Below are 22,956 nucleotides of genomic sequence, written 5' to 3'. Positions count from 1 at the left end.
TGGAATTTGGGGAGTATAGTGTGTACAGAAAGGGTAGGAAGGGAGGAGAGGTTATGCTGTTAGTTAAGAAACACAAAATCTAAGGAAGTGCATCCAGTTGACATGGGTGGACAGTCCAATTGTTGAGTCAGTTTGGTGCGACATAAACACTGGGAAATGGAAAACGAGAGTAGGAGTGTGTTATAGGTCTAAAGACTGATGAGTACAACGAACAATTGGGCAGGAAAACCCAGTAAATCAGATTGTCTAATAATGGTGGATTTTAACTTCCCAGATATTGAGTGGAACTTTTGGGTTGGTCACTTGCACACTGGGAAGCCTTTTGTGGATTTATTCGATGACTGTTTTCTACAGCAGCATGTTAGAGAGGCAACTGGAGGGAGTAACACTCTTGATCTGATTTTCAGCAGTGATTATTCAAGCATTAGGAATTTACAGTTAGAGGAACTGCTAGGTCGCAGCGATCACATTATACTGATGTAGGATTTACTTAGAGATGTAGCTGCAATAAGGGGTGAAAGGACAGTTTTTGCTTTCATAAACGTGACTACAGTGGTCTCAGATTTTTTAAGTGCTATACAGTGGGACCAACTGATGATGTTACCTAACGCAAATTCTAAATGGGAAGCATTCAAGAAAGTGGTTTTGGAGGCTACTTGATATTTTGTTCCAACTAAGAAATGCTGTTCTAAGTTTAGTAGTTAGTAGTGGCGGCAAGAAAGCAAGCAAGTGGTATGAGCTTATGCAAGCAAGTGGTATGAAGCTTATGCAGCATCAGCCAAAAAAAATAATAATAATAATAAAACCATTCCCTCCAAATGCCTATCCAGTTCCTCCTTAAATTTATTTAACCTATCAACTTCCACAGCAGATGGAAGTTTGTTCCAGCAATTAACAACCCGCTGGCTAAAGGAAAATTTCCGCACATCTATTCTACATCTGTCTTTTCTTAATTTGAATTTATGCCCTCTTAGGTTCATAATCTGAAAAAGTGGAAGGATCCTATCAGAATTTTGCGTGTTCAACCCATTCAAGGCCTTATACGCCTCAATCAGATCACCGCGCAGGTGTCTATTCTCCAGCCACTGCAGTTTGGCGAACTTAAGCCTCTCCTGGTAAGAGGATCCCTTCATTCACCTCACCAATCGTGTTGCCCTTCTCTGTACGAGCTCAAGCAAATCTACATCCTTCCTTAAATGAGACCTCCAGACCTGTACGCAGTACTCAAGGTGTGGCCTGACCATTGCCTTATACAGAGGGACAATCACCTCCTTTTCCCTGCTAGCAAAATTCCTATATATCATTGACAAAACACATGACCTGCCCTGACAGCCTGACTGCACAATTACTCCCAGGTCTTTTTCATTTTCTACTACCTTAAGTGTAGTACCACACAGTTGGTACATTTCTCTGGGGTTACTTCTACCCATATGCAGTACTTTGCATTTGTCAAGGTTGAACTTCAGTTGCCAGTTTTTAGCCCATCTGCCCAAATTTTCTAGATTCTGTTGCAGTAGCACACTGCCATTAATGTCATTAACAACCCTGCCAACCTTTGTATCATCTGCAAACTTTGACACCAAGCCTGATATACCTTCATCAATATCATTGATAAATATACAGAACAGTGGACCAAAAACCGAACCCTGTGGGACTCCACTAATAACATTAATCCACGAAGAGCAGCACCCATTGATTACCACCCTCTGTCTTCTCCCACTGAGCCATCCTTTTATCCATTGTAGCAACTTACCCTTAATACCATTCTGCTCCAGTTTGTACAATAGTCTTCCATGTGCAACAGTGTCAAAAGCTTTCCTGAAATCCAAATATATGATATCAAAATTATTTTTTGCATCCAGTTCCTTTTTAACCACATCATAAGATCCTATCAAATTTGTCAGACAAGACCTTCTTTTAACAAACCCATGCTGTGTCAGAATTATTGCTGCAGTCTTGTCTAGATGATCCTGCAATGCATCTTTAACCAGTGACTCCATTATTTTACCCGGAACAGAAGTTAAACTAACTGGTCTGTAATTACTCGTGTCACCCTTCGATTCCGCTTTGTGTGCCTCTGTAGCCAGGTGGGCAGGAGCAGCAGTGTGTAGCACATACTTCTTGATTAGACTGGGTTCGAGCCCGTGAGCCACCAAATATGGAGGATGCGGAAAGGTCAGGGAATGACCACTGCATATCCCGGAGCAATATGGCCTTAGTTGCTAATGCTTCTAAAAACCAAACAACAACAACGATTCCGCTTTGTGAATTGGGGATACATTTGCACATCTCTAGTCAGTGGGGACCTCCCCTGAGTCTAAGGATGCTCTCATAATTATGGCTAAGGGGTTGCTTAGTTGCTTTGCCGCCTCCTTTTATATAACTGGATAGATCCCGTCCACCCCAGGTGCCTTTCTTATATTTAACTTCAATAATTTCTCCTCCACTTTTCTCTCAGTTATTACAAAATCATTAAGCACCCTGCTACAATTTGATAACCTTCTGCCATTTTCAAACCTTAACTCCTCATGTGTGAATGTAGATGCAAAATACTCATTCAGTTTGTTTGCTATCCAAGCAGGATCATCAACAGTCGAACCATCAATATCAAGTGGACCAATCAGATTCATCCCCTTCCTTTTAGAGTTTATATAAGTAAAAAATCCTTGCTGTTTTTCTTAGCATCCTTTGCCAAAGATTTCTTGTAATCTGCATTTGCCTGCCTAACTTCCTTTGTGACCTGATTACAGACTAGCTTATATCTGCCATAGACTTTTGAGTCGCTTGATAATTTATATGCATCCCATGCATTTTTCTTCTCTGTCACGAGTCTCATTAGTTCATTTGATAACCATTTAGGCCTAAACCTTGAACAATATTTCTTAATAGGTATGAAACTTTTAGTAGCTTCCACGATTAATTCCTTGAATGCTTCCCACTTAGAATTTATTGTTGGTAACATCATCAGTTGATCCCACTGTACAGAATTTAAAAACTGTCGGAGACCACTGTACTCGCCTTTACGGAAGCAAAAACCCTTTCCTTTACCCCTGATGGTAATTAAATCTTTAAGTAAATCCCACGTCAGTACATTGTGATCACTGCCACCTAATGGTTCCTTTATCTGCAAATTCTTAATGCACGAATGCTCACTGCTGATAACCAGTTCAAGAGTATTACCCTCTCTGGTTGCCTCTCGAACTTGCTGTTGCAGGAAACAATCATCCAATAAATCCACAAAAGTCTTACGAGTGTGTGAGTGACCAACTCACAAGTTCCCGTCAATATCTGGGAAGTTAAAATCCTCCATTATAAGACATTCCGATTTACTAGCCCACTCTATTTCTCTGTACAATTGTTCATTGTACTCATTTGAATCATTAGGCCTATAATACACTCCTACTCTTATTTTTGCTTTCACAGTGCTTATGTCACACCAAACTGACTCAACAGTGCACTGTTCATCTATATCAACTAGTTGCACTTCTTTTGATTTTATGTTTTTCTTAATTAACAGCATGACACCTCCTCCCTTCCTATCCTGTCTATTCTTTCTGTACACATTGTACTCCCCAAATTCCTATTCTGCATTCCTAATATCAGTGTGACACCGCGTCTCTGATATCCCAACAATATTCGCCTTTGATGCCTTCACCAACACTTCAAATTCATCAAATTTATTTACTATACTTCTAGCATTGGTATACATGCACCTATTTCTAGTTACCCTGACACATCCCATATACCCACCTGTTTCACGATGACTGCCATCAGTCCCTGAAACCCTCAGCACCCCTCGCTCCAGATCGCTACTTATTCTAATAGAAGTTGTGCAAGAATCACCTTCACCTCTGCCTTTGGCTACTTTTAACCTTTTAGTCTGTGAATCTTCCCCCCCCCTAAGCTAGCAGTTTTCTGACCCACCTAACACTGCCTCGATAGCATCAGCAAATATTCTTGCACCCTTTCTATTTAAGTGTATCCCATCCCTGTAGAAGCTGCCTCTAATGTTAACAAGCACAGACCATGCTGAAAAAAATTCTACCCCTTGAGCCTTGCACATTCCCTCCAGGGCCGAATTGATTGACAAGGCTCTCATCATGTACTCCCTCCTATTGTGTCTGGGCAGAATTGCAGAATTTGTAGTTTAGGCCCGAATAGATGTCAGAGGAACTAATGAGACTCATGGCAGATAATAAAAATGCATGGGATGCATATAAATTGGTAGGTGACACAAAAGCCTATGGTATATATAAGCTAGTATGTAATCAAGTCACAAAAGAGGTTAGGCAAGCGAAGGGAGATTATGAGCAATCTTTGGCAATGGATGCAGAAAGGAACAGCAAAGACTTCTTTACTTATATAAACTCTAAAAGGAAGGGGATGAATCAGATTGGTCCCTTTTATCAGTGATGTGACTGTTAATGATCCTGATCAGATAGCTGATAAACTGAATGAGCATTTTGCATCTACATTCACACACGGAATTCTCTAAGGAAGGGGATGACAGAAGTTTACTAAACTCTAACAGGGAGCTAAATGATTTTGTAATAACAGAGAGCAAAGTGAAGGTGAAATTGTTGAAGTTAAACATAAAAAAGGCACCTGGGACAGATGGAATCTATCCAGTTATATTGAAGGAGGCAGCGAGGGAAGTAAGCAAACCCTTAGCCATAATTATAAGAGCATCCTTAGAATTAGGAGAGATTCCCATGGACTGGAGATGTGCTGATGTATCCCCAATTTACAAAGAGGATTCAAAGGGGGACACAAATTATTATAGACCTGCTAGTTTAACTTCTGTTCTGGGGGAAATAATAAAGAAGTCGCTGGTTAAAGAAGTGATGCGGGATCACCTAGACAAGACTGTAATAAAAGTTCAGACTGCATGGGTTTCTTGAGGCAAAGTCTTGTCTAACCAGTTTAATGGGATACTATGATGTGGTCACAAAAGAACTGGATGCAAAAAAATAATTTTGAAATCATATACTTGGATTTCAGGAAAGCTTTTGATACTGTTGCGGATGGAAGACTGCTTTACAAATTGGGATGATATGGCATTGAGAGCAAGTTGCTGCAATGGATAAAGGGGTGGTTGAGTGGCAGATGGCAAAGAGCAGTAATAAATGGACACTGCTCTACATGGACTAATGTTATTAGTGGTTTCCCCCAGGGTTGGGTGCTGGGACCATTGTTGTTTTGTGTATTTACTAATACTTTGTAGTATTTTTAACTTGCTTTTTATTATTACCATCTATGTCTACTTGTCTTATAACAAAGGTAATTGAATGTAACTTTAAGAAGCAGCTCCCCTATACACCACTGGGTATAATGTATATCATGAGATTTCTTTTGAATATAAGGTGCTCGTAGAAATTTAATTGTCGAACTTTAGAACTGTAATCTGGTGTATATACAAAGGATACTAGGAAAGTTTTGCAATATGACACAACAATGAATCACAGGAAGCTGCTTGTTGCTGCATGTTGAGACATGTTCATACGTGCATAGTAGCCGCCGCGCCAAGTCGATGGGCTCAGTTATTCATTAGTAGTGAGAATAACTGACATCGCAAGTAAAGTGCTTGCGATGGCATCGTGTTCACGAAATGAGATAAGGACAGTTTTGCGGTATAATTTCGTGCGTGGTTTAACCATAGACCAGTGCTTAGAAGAAATGACTCTTGCACTAGATGATGATTGTCCACATCGTACAATGATATTCAGGTGGTATAGAGAATTCCAAAGGGTAAATTTCACTCTGGAGGATTCTGAGAGGCCGGGAAGGCCACGAACGTCAGTTACGGAGGAAAACGTTACTGCTGTGAGGAAAATGCTTGACGAAAACAGGCGAGTGACCTACCAACAGATAGAGGATACTTTGGGCATAAATGCACCAGCAATTCATTCGATTCTGCAAGATCATTTGCACGTGAAGAAACTTTGTTCTCTCTGGGTGCCGCATCAACTGACTGAAGAGCAGATGACACGACGTGTGACTTGGTGCCGGGAGATGTTAAAAAAGTTTGATAAGGGACAATCTCGGTATGTGAACAACATCGTGACAGGTGACGAGACTTGACTGTACTATTACGATCTGCTGACCAAGGCTCAAAACAAAGTTTGGGTCTTTGATGATGACGACACACCCGTAATTGTCAGAAAATCCCGATCTGTAAAGAAGAAAATGATAGCTGTATTTTTCAAATCGAGTGGAATTGTGGAACGTGTCGTTTTGGACACGCAGAAGACAGTCACAGCTAAGTGGTATACTGAACAATGCCTGCCTAAAGTCATTGGATCTATGAAGAACCTGCAGCCAAAGTCAAGAATGGACACCTGGTACCTCCATCACGATAATGCTAAACCTCACCGCGCCAAAGCCTGCACCGAATATTTGACCACGACAGGACTGAAACTTCTCGAGCACCCTCCCTACAGTCCAGACCTTGCTCCCTGCGACTTTGCACTGTTCCCGCATGTGAAAATGAAGCTAAAAGGGAAGCGGTTTTCCAGTGATGAGGACCTTCTACGGGCTTGGGACAACGAGTGTGCTTTACTCCCTAGTGAAACTTGGCAGAACTGGTTTAAAGATTGGTTTCGGAGGATGGAGAGGTGTATTGAATGTAGAGGAAATTACTTTGAAAAAATTAAATAAACAAAGCTGTATTGCAAAACTTTCCTAGTACCCTTTGTATGTTTCTAACATTTCGTTTTTTACAGAGAATAATTCTCAAATGCATGAAAAAAAAATTATGAATTTTTGCAACATTAATTCAACAAAATATTGAATTAATGTTGCAGTCAACATTAAATTTGGTTTTTCTGTTATCCAAACATGGCTATATTTCTCTATACTAATTTGGTAAATTGCTTAAAAAACATTTAATGTTCAAGTAATATTCATTCCAGTTTTCATCTGTACAAGTTTCATTAAAATATAACCTCGAAACAATTCCTTTGTAGGCTCTTCCATGGAATTTGGTTCTCAGAAATATAATGGCAACAAGAAATTCCCAAGAGGTAATTTAGCTATATTTTACTTTCTGCATGAGTAGTTTTTTTTCTTTTTGACATTCTCTTCTTTATTTCAATATCACATTGTCAGTATTGTGTCCTACTCTGTTGCATTTGTTATGGAATTCTATTTTATTTAATCTTCAGTAGTATTGTGTGAAGTTATCGTACAGTAGTGAAATTTAAAATTTTCAGTATTTTCTTTCTTTCTGGTTTCATCCTCCTGCAATAATGATAATTGAACTAAGAATTTGTTTTCTTAATATTATTCATTATTTTATACCTGGATTAATTGTTTCACCTTCCCAGAAAAAATGGGATATTTCTTGCTTTTATTTTTTCTAAATATTCTCATGAATGTATTTTAGTTAAATTCTCCTTCAGATGTGATTTTTTAAAATTTTTTTTTTTTTATTTATTTAAATTTCATTATATAAATAATTATTACTGAGAGATATAAAAATAGTTTACTATACATGGTCTAATGAAGGGTGAGTGTACAAGGAAAATATATTAATATTTTCCTTGTACATATTGACATGATATTTGGAACAGAGGTACAGAAGAATGTTCTTAAAAAGTAATGAAATTTTAAAAAGTATTGGAGCTGCTGTTTAAAATTTATCACAGTATTTCTTTGTAGCTGCTGTTTCAAATTTATCACAGTATTTCTTTGGAGCTGCTGATCCAAAATTATTACAGTATTTATTTGTGGGGGAAGGGGGGGGGGGACTAGGATTTGCAAAATCAGAATTGGAACTAAAATCTCCACAGCCAAAAATTGGTTCAATCATACACTACCTTCTCAAGCAATGTCTGGAATGTAAATTTAATATGTCTGTTGGTCGAGGAATTAGGGAACATTGGAATCATAAATTTTCTTAAAAGTATTTCAGAGAATTAAAATTTACTTAAAATAATAAGTAACACTATATGTAAATGTAAGATTTGTTGGGCATCCATGGGAGTTATGTTACATTAAAAAAAAATAATAATAAATATATGGCATGGGATTAAAAAAAATGCAGGATGGATTTCCTTATTTTGTGTTCCAGAGAAAGGAATTATTTTGTGTTCCAGAGAAAAAATAAGGTACAGGAATCTCTCACATACTGCATTTGGCAAAAAATGCTAGGCTGCAGTATGTGAGTTGGTTGGCAAGACTGAAGTCTTAAAGAAAATAGAAGGTTACAGGAAAAACAATAATTATACCAACAAAATATAAGAAAAAAAGCACAGTTTTATATAAATTTTCATTTCTACAACATAATGATAAGGTTGACAATACAATAATAAAACAAGGTAACAACAAGATAATGGGAACAAGATATATGCACACTGACTTTCAAAGCAAACTTATGCAGCATCAGCCAAAAAAAAAAAAAAAAACTTCCACTTCACCCCTCCGTTCGTTCAAAATACCTGTCCAACTGAGCCTTAAATTTATTTAGGCTATCAACTTCCACAACAAGGGATGGAAGTCTGTTCCACCAACCAACTACCTGCTGGCTAAAGGCATATTTTTGCACATCTGTCCCTACATCTGTCTTTCCTCAATTTGAATTTATGCCCTCTCAGGTGATTATTCTGAGCAAGAGGAAGAATCCCATCAGCATTGAGCATGCTCAAACCATTCAAGGCTTTATACACCTCTATCAGATCACCTTGCCGGTGTCTAGTCTCCAGACACTGTAATTTGCAAAACTTAAGCCTTTCTTCGTAAGAGCAACTCTTTGTTCCATTCACTAATCATGTTGCCCTTCTCTGCACTCGTTCCAGCAGCTCTACATCTTTCTTGAAATGAAGCCTCCAGACCTGTATACAGTACTCAAGGTGTGGCCTGACCATTGCCTTATAAAAGGAGATAATCACCTCCTTATCCCTGATAGAAAAATTCCGGTATATCCTTGACAAGACACCATGATACTATGGTGTAGTCACAAAGGAACTGGATGCTCTTGCAGACCGCCTGCACTGTTCAGAAAACTTCATATCTGCTTGCACAATTACTCCTAGGTTAATGGAAAATTTATAAAATGTATATATAAGACAGGGTTATGGATCTGGGTACTACGTTAAACGCAGAAAGGACCGGCAACCATAATGAATAATAGACAAAAAGGTAAAAATCAGTATATTTGTGTACAAATCAGTATATCTGTTCTACAAAAGGGTCGGCAGTGAACAGAGACCTGGCCTATTGTCATGGCTGCTACGATTTTCCCTACTGACCCTTTTGTAGAAGTAGTTCAAGTCCTAGGACCCACAGCTTTAGGTTTCTTACAATAATTATGCCCCTATTAATTGTATTTCATTTTTACTTCAGGTAAATTGATTTTTTACTTACAGGTTCCCCCTATTCTTCCATTGTTATTACACCTGGCAGTTCAACTCCCCTATCATATACAGATTTTTACCTTTTGTCTATATATATAATTTGAATAATGGACAATAGTTGGAAACGGATAATGAAGAAAATTTAAAATAAAAAAATGTATAAAGCATTCATCAGGGGCAGCATAATGCAGATTCCCCAATGTGATGCCTAAAATATAATTAATGAGAATTTTAACTAAAAAATAATACCAAATACATGCCAGTAGCATGGCAAAACAGAGCGAAAATATCAAATTAATCTAATAAAAAAACCGGGAGGGGAAGGGAAAAGGTAACAAGACAAAACCTGTTCTAGCTGAAATTCTCCTAACTAATTTAGAAATTAAAATTGCAATTATAAAGTAATAAACTCTATAGGCCAATTATGTAAAAATTTAGTGCCCCCCCACCCCGACAGGTGCCAAGTCCAAATTGCACGAAATATCACAAATAGAGACATATTCTGATTACAATAAAACAAAAACAAATTAACAAAATAGTTTATTTTTTGCCTATATAATCTGGTTAGCGAGTCAGTGGTATGGCCTTACTTTGGAGTGCTTGTCTGTTCTACTATTTATTTTTCATTGCATAAGGACCACCGCTATTCAAATCCTTTGCATTGGTGGTTCAATCGGAGGACCAGAGTGGGGCTGAGCCTTCGATCGATTTGCCGTTGCAGTGATTCCCTGACCATTATTGCCTTGTGGTCCTCCGAAGATATGGGGCATAATGGTCAGTCTGTTTTTGTTTTATTGTAATCAGAATATGTCTCTATTTGTGATATTTCATGCAATTTCGATTTGGCACCTATCAGGGAGGGTGCCACTAAATTTTTACATAATTGGCCTGTAGAGTTTATTATTTTATAATTGTAATTTTAATTTCTAAATTAATTAGGAGAGTTTCAGCTACAATAGGTTTTTCTTATTACTTTTTCTCTTCCCTTCCAGGTTTTTTATTAGATTAATTTGATATTTTTGCCATGCGACTGGCATGTATTTGATATTATTTTTTAGTTAAAATTAACACTAAGTGTGTATGTGTGTGTGTGCGCGCACACACACGCAAGCACACATGCGCGCCTAAAAAGTATCAGCACAAAAGTTCCTAAGAAAGGAAAGACACCTTTGTTTTATTTATACACTAACCAGATTAACTACTAATCTGCTTCCCCTTGGTCACTAATTGCCATAACTCCTGCCTCCCTGTGGTGGGGCCAGAAACCTGGGAAGAAAAGCTCTCACTCCCAGGGCTAAAAGAAGTAAACATGAGTGATCCAAGCAAGCACATATCCCAAAGATCTGACTCCTTTGAGTTGGAAAAATGATGTTAATGAGACTGTTGTAACTAAAAGACAAAAAAAGAACATTACATCACTTCATGCACCTACTTTTATAATCCGTCATTCTACAACAGAACAACCATTAGTAAAACTGTCACCATTTGTCATCCAGAAATGTCTAGAAAGTGTGGCTGGGACACCTAAAAATATCATACAACTGAAATCAGGCGACATTCTAGTCGAGACAGCAAATGCAAAATATGCAGAAAGACTGCTTCAAATAACAACATTTTGTGGGATTCCACTAAAGGTCACTCCCAATAATACTCTAAACACATCAGAAGGAGTAATTTCTGAATGGGACGTTATCAGCGTCTCTGAAGAAGAAATCAAAAATTAGCTGGAAGATCGAGGTGTCATAGCTGTGAGAAGAATTAAAGTAACTAGAGATGGGACACTTACCCCAACCACAAATCTCATATTGACCTTTAACACTCCCAAACCACCTATGTTGATGAAGGCCGGATATCTAAATTGTAACATCAGACCATATATTCTGAATCCTCTCTGCTGCTTTAAATGCCAAAAGTATGGTTATTCACAAATCGCATGCCCTACAGTTTCTATCTGTTCTGACTGTAGCTCTCAGGAACATACCAATCAGAACTGTCCAGCCAAGCAACCAAAATGTCCAAACTGAAAGGGGGACCATGTTGCCTATTCCAAAAATTGTGAATATTGGAAAAGAGAAAAGCAGTTACAATTATATAAAGTAGAATATTGTGTCTCATACCAAGAAGCAAAGAGAACTGTACTCCCGACTATCATAAACAGACTTTCTTATGCACAAGTCATAAGAAATTGGCTTATGATAGACCCAAATAAATTTCACAGTTCCTCCAAAGAAGTCCATTTCAGACTAGGCATGAGCACTGTTTATAACATCTCAGCCAAAACATCAAGAGAAACTCATCAACGCACCAACCACTATCTGTACCTCCCAATGCAAAACACTCAGGCACACAAAACCCCCGCAAGAAAAACATATTAGAAATCAACTGAGCAAATGGAAACAGAAGCGACCAACCAGGCAGACAAATCAATATTAGAGATTTTTGCAGATGGAGATATGGATACCAGTAAATCATATTTTCCAAAAGAAAAACCTAAGTTTGAAAATTTTAAAATAGCGTCCAGGAAACAGTATGAAATCTCCAAAACCAAATAATGAAAACCATAATCCAATGGCACTGCAGAGGATTCTGCACACTAATACATATGACATATATGATCTGATTGCTCAACATGCTCCTTTGTGTCTTTGCCTACAAGAAACCTATTTCAGACCTCAGGACTCTACCTCAATAAAGAATTATGTCAGATACCGTAAAGACAGAGTAACAGGCAGAATGACCCATGGCGGTGTGACAATTCTGGTAAATTCTCGTAATATTCCTTCACAAATTCTTCCACTAAACACAAACCCTTGAAGCAGTTGCATTACTCATAGCCACTAAATCCCTCGTAACTGTTATAACAATTTATGTTCCATCAAACCAAGATTTACTACAACATGATTTAGAAGACAGTAATTCAGTTATCTCCCTCCATCTGTACACTGGGAGACCTCAATGGACACAGCTCTTTGTGGGGTAAAACAACCGTAGACTGTAGAGGAAGACAAATTGAAAAATGGATAGAAGAGAATGACTTAATCCTGTTGGACATACACTTATCTTCCATCAGGATATAGTACAGCTATCAACCTGCCTATATATTCTCCAACATTATTTCCAATACTTAATTGGTCAGTACACAATGATCCTCTCAGTAGTGATGATTATGATAGATGGTAATGATTATTGGATAGCAATCACTATGCAATGATCATTACCATGGCATTAGGAACCATTTGCCAGTCACGTAGAAATCCTAGATGAAAAATAAATCAAGCAGATGGGAAAATGTATAAATCGATTTGTTACAATAAGTAACAAATAAACTAATCCAAGCTGCTGTTGAGCAGACTATTCGAAAAACATTGTCACACTGTCTAATAATTCAGACATAGCATGAGTTTGTTAAGGGGAAGTCTTGTCTGACCAATTTGATTGGACACTGTGACGTGGTCACAAAGGAACTGGATACAAAAAATAATTTTTGACATCATATACTTGGATTTTAGGAACGTTTTTGATACTGTTGCACATGGAAGACTATTGTACAAAAATTTGAGAGAAGTGTGGCATTAAGGCCAAGTTGCTTCTATTGATAAAAGTATGGTTGAGTGGGAGAAGGCAGAAAGTGGTAATCAATGGATGCTGCTCTTCTTGGACTAATGTTATTAGTGATGTTCCCCAGTGTTCGGTGTGTTTTTTTTGCATATTTATCAATGATATTGATGAAGGTATATCAAGCTTAATGTTGAAATTTGCAGATGATACAAAGTTTGGCATGGTTGTTAATGACAGTATGCTACTGCAACAGGATCTAGAAGAGTTGGCAGATGGGTTGAGAAGTGGCAACTGAAATTTAACATTGATAAAAGCAAAGTACTGCATTTGAGTAGCAGTAACCCTAGAGAAATGTACCGTGTTGTGTTAAACTCAGGGAAGTGGAGAATGAAAGAGACCTGGGGGTAATTGTGTAGTCAGATATAAAATTTTCTGAACAGTGCAGACAGGCTGCCAGAGCAGGTCATGGGATCTTGTCAATGATATACAGGAATTTTGCTAGCAGGGATAAGGAGGTGATTATCCCCTTGTATAAGGCAATGGTCAGGCCACACCTTGAGTACTACGTACAAGTCTGGATGCCTCATTTTAAGAAGGATGTAGAGTTGCTAGAACAAGTACAGAGAAGAGCAACAAGACTGTTGAACAAAGGGGTGCTCTTGTAGAAAGGCTTAAGTTCTGCAAATTGTAGCATCTGGAGACTAGCCACCTGCAAAGTGATCTGATTGAGGTGTATAAGGTCTTGAATGGATTGAGCAGGCTGAATGCTGATGGGATTCTTCCTCTTGCTCAGATTATGAACCTGAGTTGTCATAAATTCAAATTCAGTAAAGACAGTTGTCGAATAGGTGTGTGGAAATTTGCTTTTAGCCAAGGTAGTTGATTGCTGGAACAAACTTCCATCTGTTGTTGTGGGAGTTGGTAGCTTAAATAAATTGAAGGAAGAAGTGGACAAACTTGTGGAGTGAATGGATGGGTGAAATGGGGAGGTTTTTTTTTTTTTTTTTTTTGCTGATGCTGTATAAGCTTGCTTTCTTGCATCATATGCCTCTACTAATGCTAATACTCAAAAAGCATGAGCAAGAACATAGGAAAGAATCCTGGATAAAATTTGCACCTACATCAACAAGTTCTACACCATCTCAAATGGTCTGGAATGAAATCAGCAAAATGAATGGCAGATAACAGATTAATCGACCTCCAATCCTAAACCAGAATGGACAAGTCACTGCAGACCCTTCAGAAATAGCAAATGCACTGGGTGAAACCTCTTGCAAAACATCAGCAACCAGTTCATATACTCCCAAATATTTTCAAATATACAAGGCAAGACTAGAAAGGCACAAATTGAATTTTTCCACAAGAAATGATGAACAGTACAACCTTCCTTTATCATTTCCATGAGTTGAAACAGGCTCTATCACAGACAAAGCAAAGTACTGCAGGACCAGACCAAATTCACTATATACTACTAATACTAACTATATAATACTAATACTATTATTAGCCATATGGTACAAGGCTTTTGCTGCACCAGCCAAAAAAAAAAAATTCTGAGTTACCCTGAGAGAGAGAGAAGAATGATGATATCCAGCTCAAGACCCTGGGTGTGCCAAGCCTATACTCACCAGAGTTTTTCAAAATTAAAATTAATCAAAAATTATTTATGATCAAAAATAGCTCAACAATGATTCTCTAATTTGGCAATAATTTCAATAGAAAATGGTCTTTTGGAACAAATAATTAATAAATTCACATCTCTAAAAGCAAGGAAACAAATTTGTATAATTTTTTTTTTTTATATTATCATTGTACGATTACTGTGATTTAGAATTTAAAGTTTATTTTCAGAATGATTTTGTTATATTTGTTTGTTTCATTATATTATATGTGAGATATGTTGTAATTCTTTTATTTTTCAATAAATGAATAATAATTATTTATGCCTTATTTTATTTTTTAATCCAAATATTTTGGGACAGCAAATTTGATTTCGCTTACTGGCGGCATATAGGGTCGCAGCGGCCCTGCCCCTTGTATAAGGCAATGGTTGGGCCACAGCTTGAGTACTGCAAATGTGTCTGGAGGCCTCATTTTAGGAAGGATATGGAGCTTCTGGAACAAGTACAGAGAAGGGCAATGAGATTGGTGAATGGAACAAAGAGTTGCCGCTACCAAGAAGGGCTTGAGTTCTGCAAATTGCAACGTCTGGAGACTAAGCACCTTCAAGATGATCTGATTGAGGTAATAAGGCCTTGAATAGTTTGAGCAAGCTCAGTGCTGATGGGAGCCTTCCTCTTCCTCTGATTACTCACCTGAGTGAACTTACATTCAAATTGCAGAAAGGCAGTTGTAGAACAGAGGTGAGGAAATTTGCCTATAGCCAGAGGTTGATAGTTGGAACAAACTTTCTTTACTTATATAAACTCTAAAAGGAAGGGGATGAATCTGATTGGTCCACTTGATATCGATGGTTCAACTGTTGATGATCCTGCTCAGATAGCAAACAAACTGAATGAGTATTTTGCATCTACATTCACATGTGAGGAATTATTAAGGTTTGAAAATGGCAGAAGGTTATCAAATTGTAGAAGGATACTTAATGATTTTGTAATAACTGAGAGCAAAGTGGAAGAGAAACTGTTGAAGTTAAACGTAAGAAAAGCACCTGGGGTGGATTGGATCTATCCAGTTATATTAAAGGAGGCGGCAAAGCAACTAAGCAAACCCTTAGCCATAATTATGAGAGCATCCTTGGACTCAGGGGAGGTTCCCACGGACTGGAGATGTGCAAATGTATCCCCAATTCACAAAGGGGGATCGAAGGGTGACATGAGTAATTACAGACCAGTTAGTTTAACTTCTGTTCCGGATAAAATAATGGAGTCGCTGGTTAAAGATGCATTGCAGGATCATCTAGACAAGACTGCAGCAATAATTCAGACACAGCATGGGTTTGTTAAGGGAAAGTCTTGTCTGACAAATTTGATAGGATATTATGATGTGGTTACAAAGGAACTGGATGCAAAAAATAATTTTGATATTATATATTTGGATTTCAGGAAAACTTTTGACACTGTTGCGCATGGAAGACTATTGTACAAATTGGAGCAGAATGGTATTAAGGGTAAGTTGCTACAATGGATAAAAGGATGGTTAAGTGGGAGAAGACAGAGGGTGGTAATCAATGGGTGCTGCTCTTCTTGGACTAATGTTATTAGTGGAGTCCCACAGGGTTCGGTGTTGGGTCCACTGTTGTTTTGTATATTTATCAATGATATTGATGAAGGTATATCAGGCTTAGTGTCGAAGTTTGCAGATGATACAAAGGTTGGCAGGGTTGTTAATAACAGTAATGGCAGTGTGCTACTGCAACAGGATCTAGATAATTTGGGCAGATGGGCTAAGAAGTGGCAACTGAAGTTTAACCTTGACAAATGCAAAGTACTGCATATGGGTAGAAGTAACCCCAGAGAAACGTACTAACTGTGTGGTACTACACTTAAGGTAGTAGAAAATGAAAAAGACCTGGGAGTAATTGTGCAGGCAGATATGAAGTTTTCTGAGCAATGCAGACAGGCTGCCAGGGCAGGTCATGGGGTTTTATCAATAATATATAGGAATTTTGCTAGCAGGGAAAAGGAGGTGATTATATCCCTCTGTATAAGGCAATGGTCAGGCCACGCCTTGAGTACTGCATACAGGTCTGGAGGCCTCATTTTAGGAAGGATGTAGATTTACTTGAGCATGTACAGAGAAGGGCAACAAGATTGGTGAGGGGAATGAAGGGATCCTCTTATCAAGAGAGACTTAAGTTCTGCAAATTGCAATGGCTGGAGACTAGGCACCTGCGCGATGATCTGATTGAGGTGTATAAGGCCTTGAATGGGTTGAGCACGCTGAATTCTGATGCGATCCTTCCACTTGTTCAGATTACGAACCTAATGGGGCATAAATTCAAATTAAGAAAAGACAGATGTAGATTAGATGTGCGGAAATTTGCCTTTAGCCAGCAGGTGGTTAATTGCTGGAACAAACTTCCATCTGTCGTTGTGGAAGTTGATAGGTTGAATAAATTTAAGGAGGAACTGGACAGGCATTTGGAGGGAATGGTGTGATTATTTTTATTTATTTATTTTTTTTGGCTGATGCTGCATAAGCTCATACATTTGCTTTCTTGCATCACATGCCACTACTACTACTACTTCCATCTGTCGTAGTGGAGGTCAACAACTTAAATAAAGCAGAACTAGGCAAGCATTTGTAGTGAATGGATGGGTGAAATGTTTTTCCCCCTTTGGCTGATGCTATATAAGCTTGCTTTCTTGCATCATGTGCCTCTACTAATGTTAATATTAGAATTATTTTTGCATCCAGTTCATTTTGTACTGCCTCATAGTATCTAGTTAGATTGGTCAGACATGATCACCCTCTTAACAAATCTGTGCTGTGACTGCAGTATAGCTGCATTTCTGTCTAGGTGGATGTACATTGCTTCTTCGACCAGTGACTATTATTTTCCTCAGAACAGAAGAAGCAAGCAGGTCTGCAATTACCTATCTCGCCTTTTGATCTCTCCCTCCTTGTGAATTGTGAACACATTCACACATCTTCTGTCAGGCACCTCCGTAGCCAGGTGGGAAGGAGCAGCAGTGCATAGCACACGCTTCTTGATTAGACCGGGGTTCGAGTCCGTCACCACCAAATACGGAGGATGCGGAAAGGTCAAGGGAATGACCACCATGTATTCCCGGAGCAATATGGCCTTAGTTGCTAATGCTCCTAAAAACCAAACAACAACAACATCTTCTGTCCCTAAGGACCTCCTCTGAATCCAAAGATGCTCTTGTAATTATGGCTATGGGTTTGCTTTTCCCATTTACCACCTCCTTTAATATAATTGGATAGATCCCGATCACCGCTGCCGCCTTTTTTCTGTTTAGCTTCAACAGTTTCTCTTCCACTTTTATCTCAGTTATTATAAAATCCTTTAGCGTCCTGTTAGAGTTCGATAAACTTCTGAAGTTTTTCTTGAAATGTAAGCAGGCACTAGGAAGGCTCAAGGTATACTATCAGTGAGTGGTAGGACCTTTGTTAGCAGGGAGAAGGATGTTATTATTCCTCTTGATAAAATGATCATGAGACTTCATTTGGAATATTGTATTCTTGTCCTGAGGACTAATCTAAAAACGGACATAGAACTTCAAGAGTGGGTCCAAAGAAGGGCAACAATTGATTGGAAGTGCTAGTGCTAAAGATTATCTTTATGAGAAACATCTTTGAAGATGTGGATTGGAGACTACAGGCATCAAAAGTTATGTGATAGAGATGTTTGTGATCCGTAATCCTTTTCTTTGTGAGTTTATAAACATAGTTTCTGCCCTGGAGCAGTTGAGTTTTTTTCATGACATTTTGTGAAAATTTGTAAAAATGCAAACTTTGTACATAAATGCAATTAAATATTAATTTGCTTTTATTTTAGCATGGTTGTCCAATGTCAGAATGAATTATTTCAAAAATCAAATCAGAATTTTAAAAAAAATCACACAGTTTAAAATGTAAAAAGAATTTGAAAAATTCATGAAAAACACAGTTCCCCACAAGCCTAGTTTAGGAAGTGTGTGGGGAAGGGAGTCTCCTCCTGGTTAGATATCTTCTTCAGTAACCCTAAATTAAAATTAAAGGCAGCATACCATCATAAGTTCATTCTAAGTGCACCTTATAACAAAGCAACAAGTGCATGGAAATGGATATGAAGGTGGTAAAATGAAGGTAGTGAAATGAGACAAAAGGTTAGCTTTTTAACATTGAAGTATGCTTTATGGATATATTTTGTATGCAGTGTAATGTAAGATATTATTGTAAACAAATTCAAATATTTAAATTTACAAAACTGTAAACTTGCATGCAAAAAATGTATATCATTTCCTTACTATTTTCATTGTTCTTTAACAATTGATGTAATAATAATTTTTCCAAGTTCATGATAGATTTTTTTTCTTTGTTTGGTTTGTGAAATTTTCCTTCATATTTATTACATGCAGCCCGCAGCTATGGGAGGAGAAGAGGTATAGACTCTAATTATTTAATTTTTATAAATTAATTATTATCCCTTCATTTTTTGTATATATTTATTGCCAGCTGGGCCGTTTTAACGCATGGGTGCACCTGGTGGATGCCAGGGGCCTCGGCCTACTGGGAGCCTCACTTGTTGATCTTAAATAATTTTTTAAAAGACCTTCTGTCGCATATGTTACACTGTGGTTGAAAGCACTGCAAACACGGAACATAATGATATATGAATAATGTTTTTGGCTTTCTTTAAATAGTTTAAAGTGCCGAAAATATTAATATTTAGAAAAATAATTAACAAATTTAATTCTCACTTATGATTAGAAATTAATAATATATATATATAATTGTATGTTATAATGTTAGGAATATGAATAATGTTAGGAATGCGACTAAGAGAGACCCAGAAAAAAAATTAAACAAAATTTAAACTGAATAGGGGTCACATTTGGAAATTTGCCAGGGCCCCAAGAGTTCTTAAAACAGCCGTGATTGCCAGTGGCTGATATTCTTTGAAGATTTGAAATTTTATAAAAAAAATCCACCAAAAAAGTATACAATAATCAAATATTGCTGTCGTGGCTCTAAGCCACTATATTTCAGTGGTGCATAACTTCTGAGTTAAAAAAAAAAAGTTTCATATCTATAGCAAAAGCCAATAAATGAATTTGAGATTACTAGAAAGTATTGCTTGGGTTTAAAATGTTAGTTTTTAATCACTAAAATTTGGGGGGGGGGAAGAAAAGAAAAACAATTACAAACAGCATTTTTGTAAATTCTAGGTGGTATCTGGGTAACTCTCAGCATTACCCAAGAATTTTTTTATTATTATTTTTATATTTCCTCTCCCCCCCTTTTTAGTGACTAACCCCAAATATAGAAGACTATTGAACTATCAAGTACTCTAGTACCATGTACAAGTTGAGAAGACAGAAATATTCCTTGTTGTACTTGAAAGTTGTGGATTGAAGAAAGAACAGAAATAGAAGGAATAAATAAGAAATGTTTATTCAGTAAGTTTGGAGTTGAGGGATATTAGTTAGCTGGTTTGCATGATCATACTGGTCTGGAAGAAAGATGTAATTAGAAATGCTAATTCAGAAGAACAGTATTCGTGGAAATATCTTTCGAAAGGAATAGGAAGAATGAAAAGAGGAGGAAATCAGATTCTGTGGCATTGAACTTTTTCAGCAGTCAGAAAATTGCTATTGTATCAGTATCATATAGGGAACTCTCAGTTTTAAAAGATCCTATTTCCATAGATTCACAATTTAAGACATTCTTGATGAAATTGGCAAAATAATTATTCTCAATTTGTGAAGTACAGTGTAGCTTAAAGTAATTTATTGCTTGAAGTGCATTATCACTCCACCAAGAACAAAAAAGAGAATAGTGATTTGGTAATGAAATACTCAGCTTAATAAACACACTTGAAGTGAAAATTTTCTTTTTTGTCAGTTTGTGACTGTACTGTGAATAAGTTTTCAATAAAGAGCAAAGTACCAAAAAATTGCATAAGATGCAAGAAACAATGACATTGAAAGAAGGAAGATGAAACAAGAGATATGGCCATGGAAGAAGTTAAAAGGAAATTCATAACACTTTTAGTGAACTCAGCCATTACCTAGTCATATATAACTGTTTACATTTTACTTGGTAATGAGAAGGCAGTATGTACTGTGTTAAAACAAACTAGGCTATAATCAGCATGTATATAACAAATTGAAGTTTGAAGTATGACAGAATATCTAAAATTTTGTCTTTCCTTATTCTTCCTCGCCAGTAATCTAGATTGTGTGTTTCAGTCTTGTCACAAAGATCAAAGCAGAATTCAGATCACTTCTATTGAGGCATTAGCATCCATTTCAGTGAAATAGGTGTTAACATTAAAAAGCCACTGCCATTTCTGTAAGGTAGCTCCCCCTCTTCATACCAGTAGCCAAAGAAGCCATCTAATCGAACTCTGTTTCAATATGTATTATGTGATGTTTCAGTATGTTTTATATATGTTTCAATATGCATTATGTCTACATGTTATGTGATTATGGTAATTTTTGCAAATAAAGATTTATCTTTTAATAACTTACTTTCAGTTTGCTTTTGTAAGCAGCATTAATTATTCATTTTTGCCTTTTTATACATGTTCACAAGCATAAAAAGGCAAAATTATTAATTATTATTCATTATTTTCCCCTTTATGAAAAAATGTTCATTTAATATCAGGACCATTTAATAGAACAAAATTGGGAAAAAAAAATTTTTAAATGAATTATTTTATAACATATGAATGAAGCAAATAATTTTAAAATATGATTTCATAATGCATCATATTTTTCCTGTTTAGTCATTATGGCTTGAATTAATTACTTATTTGTAGTAGATAATGTTCATATTCTTATCTGTTCTCTTTGCTTTGATATTAAATCCTTAGTATAGACATATTTTTAAGATATGCAGCCATCTGCCTCTCACTCTGTATGAAATTAAAACACATTTTTAATAAAAGTGTTATCCAGCACTTTATATTAAGTGATGGGTAGAAGTTTATTGTCAATATGCTTAATTTCTTTCTTTCTTGTAAGAAAGTGAACTGTTACCAATAATAGCTAACTTAGTATAAAACAACATTTAATAGTACAATAGCTGATTTGTATAGAAAAATGTAACTTTTTTATTGAGATGATAGAATATATAATGCTTTAAAACCCATAAGAATGTGTTTCTTTAAAATTTAAAAAAAAAGTTCACTTTTTGCATTTTTAACAATGCCTGTGTTAAGCTGATGTGATTTAATTTTATCAACCTTAAATATACACAAGTTGCAGCAATTAATTTATCTGCATTTTTGATTATTTTAAAATTTCTATATTGATATAATTAACAGTGTGATAGAATATCTAAAAGTCTAATGACCATGTTCAGTATACACTAAAACCTGCAAGGGTGGACAAAATAATGGAAACACCTATAATAAGAGTTATAGATATGTACTAATATGGTGTTGGGCTATCCTGTGCTTATAAAATAGCTCTATTCTATATGGAATAGTTTCAAATAAATATTGGACCATTCTTCATGGAAGAATGTTTCTGATGGTAATGCTAGAAATAAGATGCAGTTGTGTTAGGAGCACAAAAACTTGAGCGATGAAGGTGGGGAAAATCTGCTCTGACTGTCCTCTCCGAATATGCCCACAGTGACTCAATAACATTTAAGTCTGATAATTGTGCAGTCCATGGGAGATGTTTAGCCTCAGTTTCATGCACCTCAAACCAAAGGTGCCTCCTTAGCCAGGTGGGAAGGAGCAGCAGTGCGTAGCACACGCTTCTTGATTAGACCCGGGTTCGAGCCCGTCACCACCAAATACAGAGAATGCGGAAAGGTCAGGGAATGACCACCGCATATCCTGGAGCAATATGGCCTTAGTTGCTAATGCCCCTAAAAACCAAATAACAAACAAACAAACAACCTCAAACCAAGATTGAACATATCTGGCTGTATATATTGGAGTATTGTCATCTTGAAACATTCCATCATTTGTGGTAAAATGTTTGCACCATGGGATGAACATTGCCACTCAGAATATCAAGGTAATAAGTGGCAGTAATTAACCTGTTCAGTGATGATAGGACCTAAAGAATAACAAGATATTGCTGCCCAAATCATTGTTGATCCTCCTCCATGTTTGATAGTTGGCACAAGACAGGATGATGGCATTTACCAAACGTAAATGGCATTATCCTTTGGCATTTACCAAACGTAAACTTTTCCTGATGTCAGAAAAAGGTGCAAATGAAGATTCCTCTGAAAATATGTTTCCATCATCAAGTGTCCAGTTTTTGTGCTCCATACACCATTGCATCCTCTTTCTAGCATTGCCATCAGTAACGAATCACTTGGCACAATAGTGACTCTGCCAAAAATTTCAACTTTATGAAGTTCTTGCTGAACTGAGATGAGCAGAAAACCCACT

The 22,956-nt window shown here is 36.9% G+C and overlaps 1 protein-coding gene across 2 annotated transcripts in view; it reads left to right on the top strand.

Moving 5' to 3' along the window:
* LOC150078409 (cytoplasmic polyadenylation element-binding protein 2-like) overlaps positions 1 to 22,956 on the top strand; it is a 405,982-nt gene that overhangs the window by 216,146 nt on the left and 166,880 nt on the right. The window contains exons 4-5 of one of the 2 annotated variants that reach the window (XM_090385294.1): positions 6,966 to 7,022; positions 18,956 to 18,979. In XM_090385294.1, coding sequence (XP_090241420.1) covers positions 6,966 to 7,022; positions 18,956 to 18,979 — 81 coding nt within the window. The remainder of the gene's footprint in view (positions 1 to 6,965; positions 7,023 to 18,955; positions 18,980 to 22,956) is intronic. The other variant, XM_090385295.1, reaches the window with a different exon arrangement.

The sequence above is a fragment of the Mastigoproctus giganteus genome, chromosome 11 (genome assembly GCF_048544385.1).
Source record: "Mastigoproctus giganteus isolate SK-2022 chromosome 11, ASM4854438v1, whole genome shotgun sequence".
In the NCBI taxonomy this organism is placed as follows: Eukaryota; Metazoa; Arthropoda; class Arachnida; order Uropygi; family Thelyphonidae; genus Mastigoproctus; species Mastigoproctus giganteus.
Note: the sequence above shows the minus strand (reverse complement) of the source record. Positions and strands in the feature narration are given on the sequence as shown.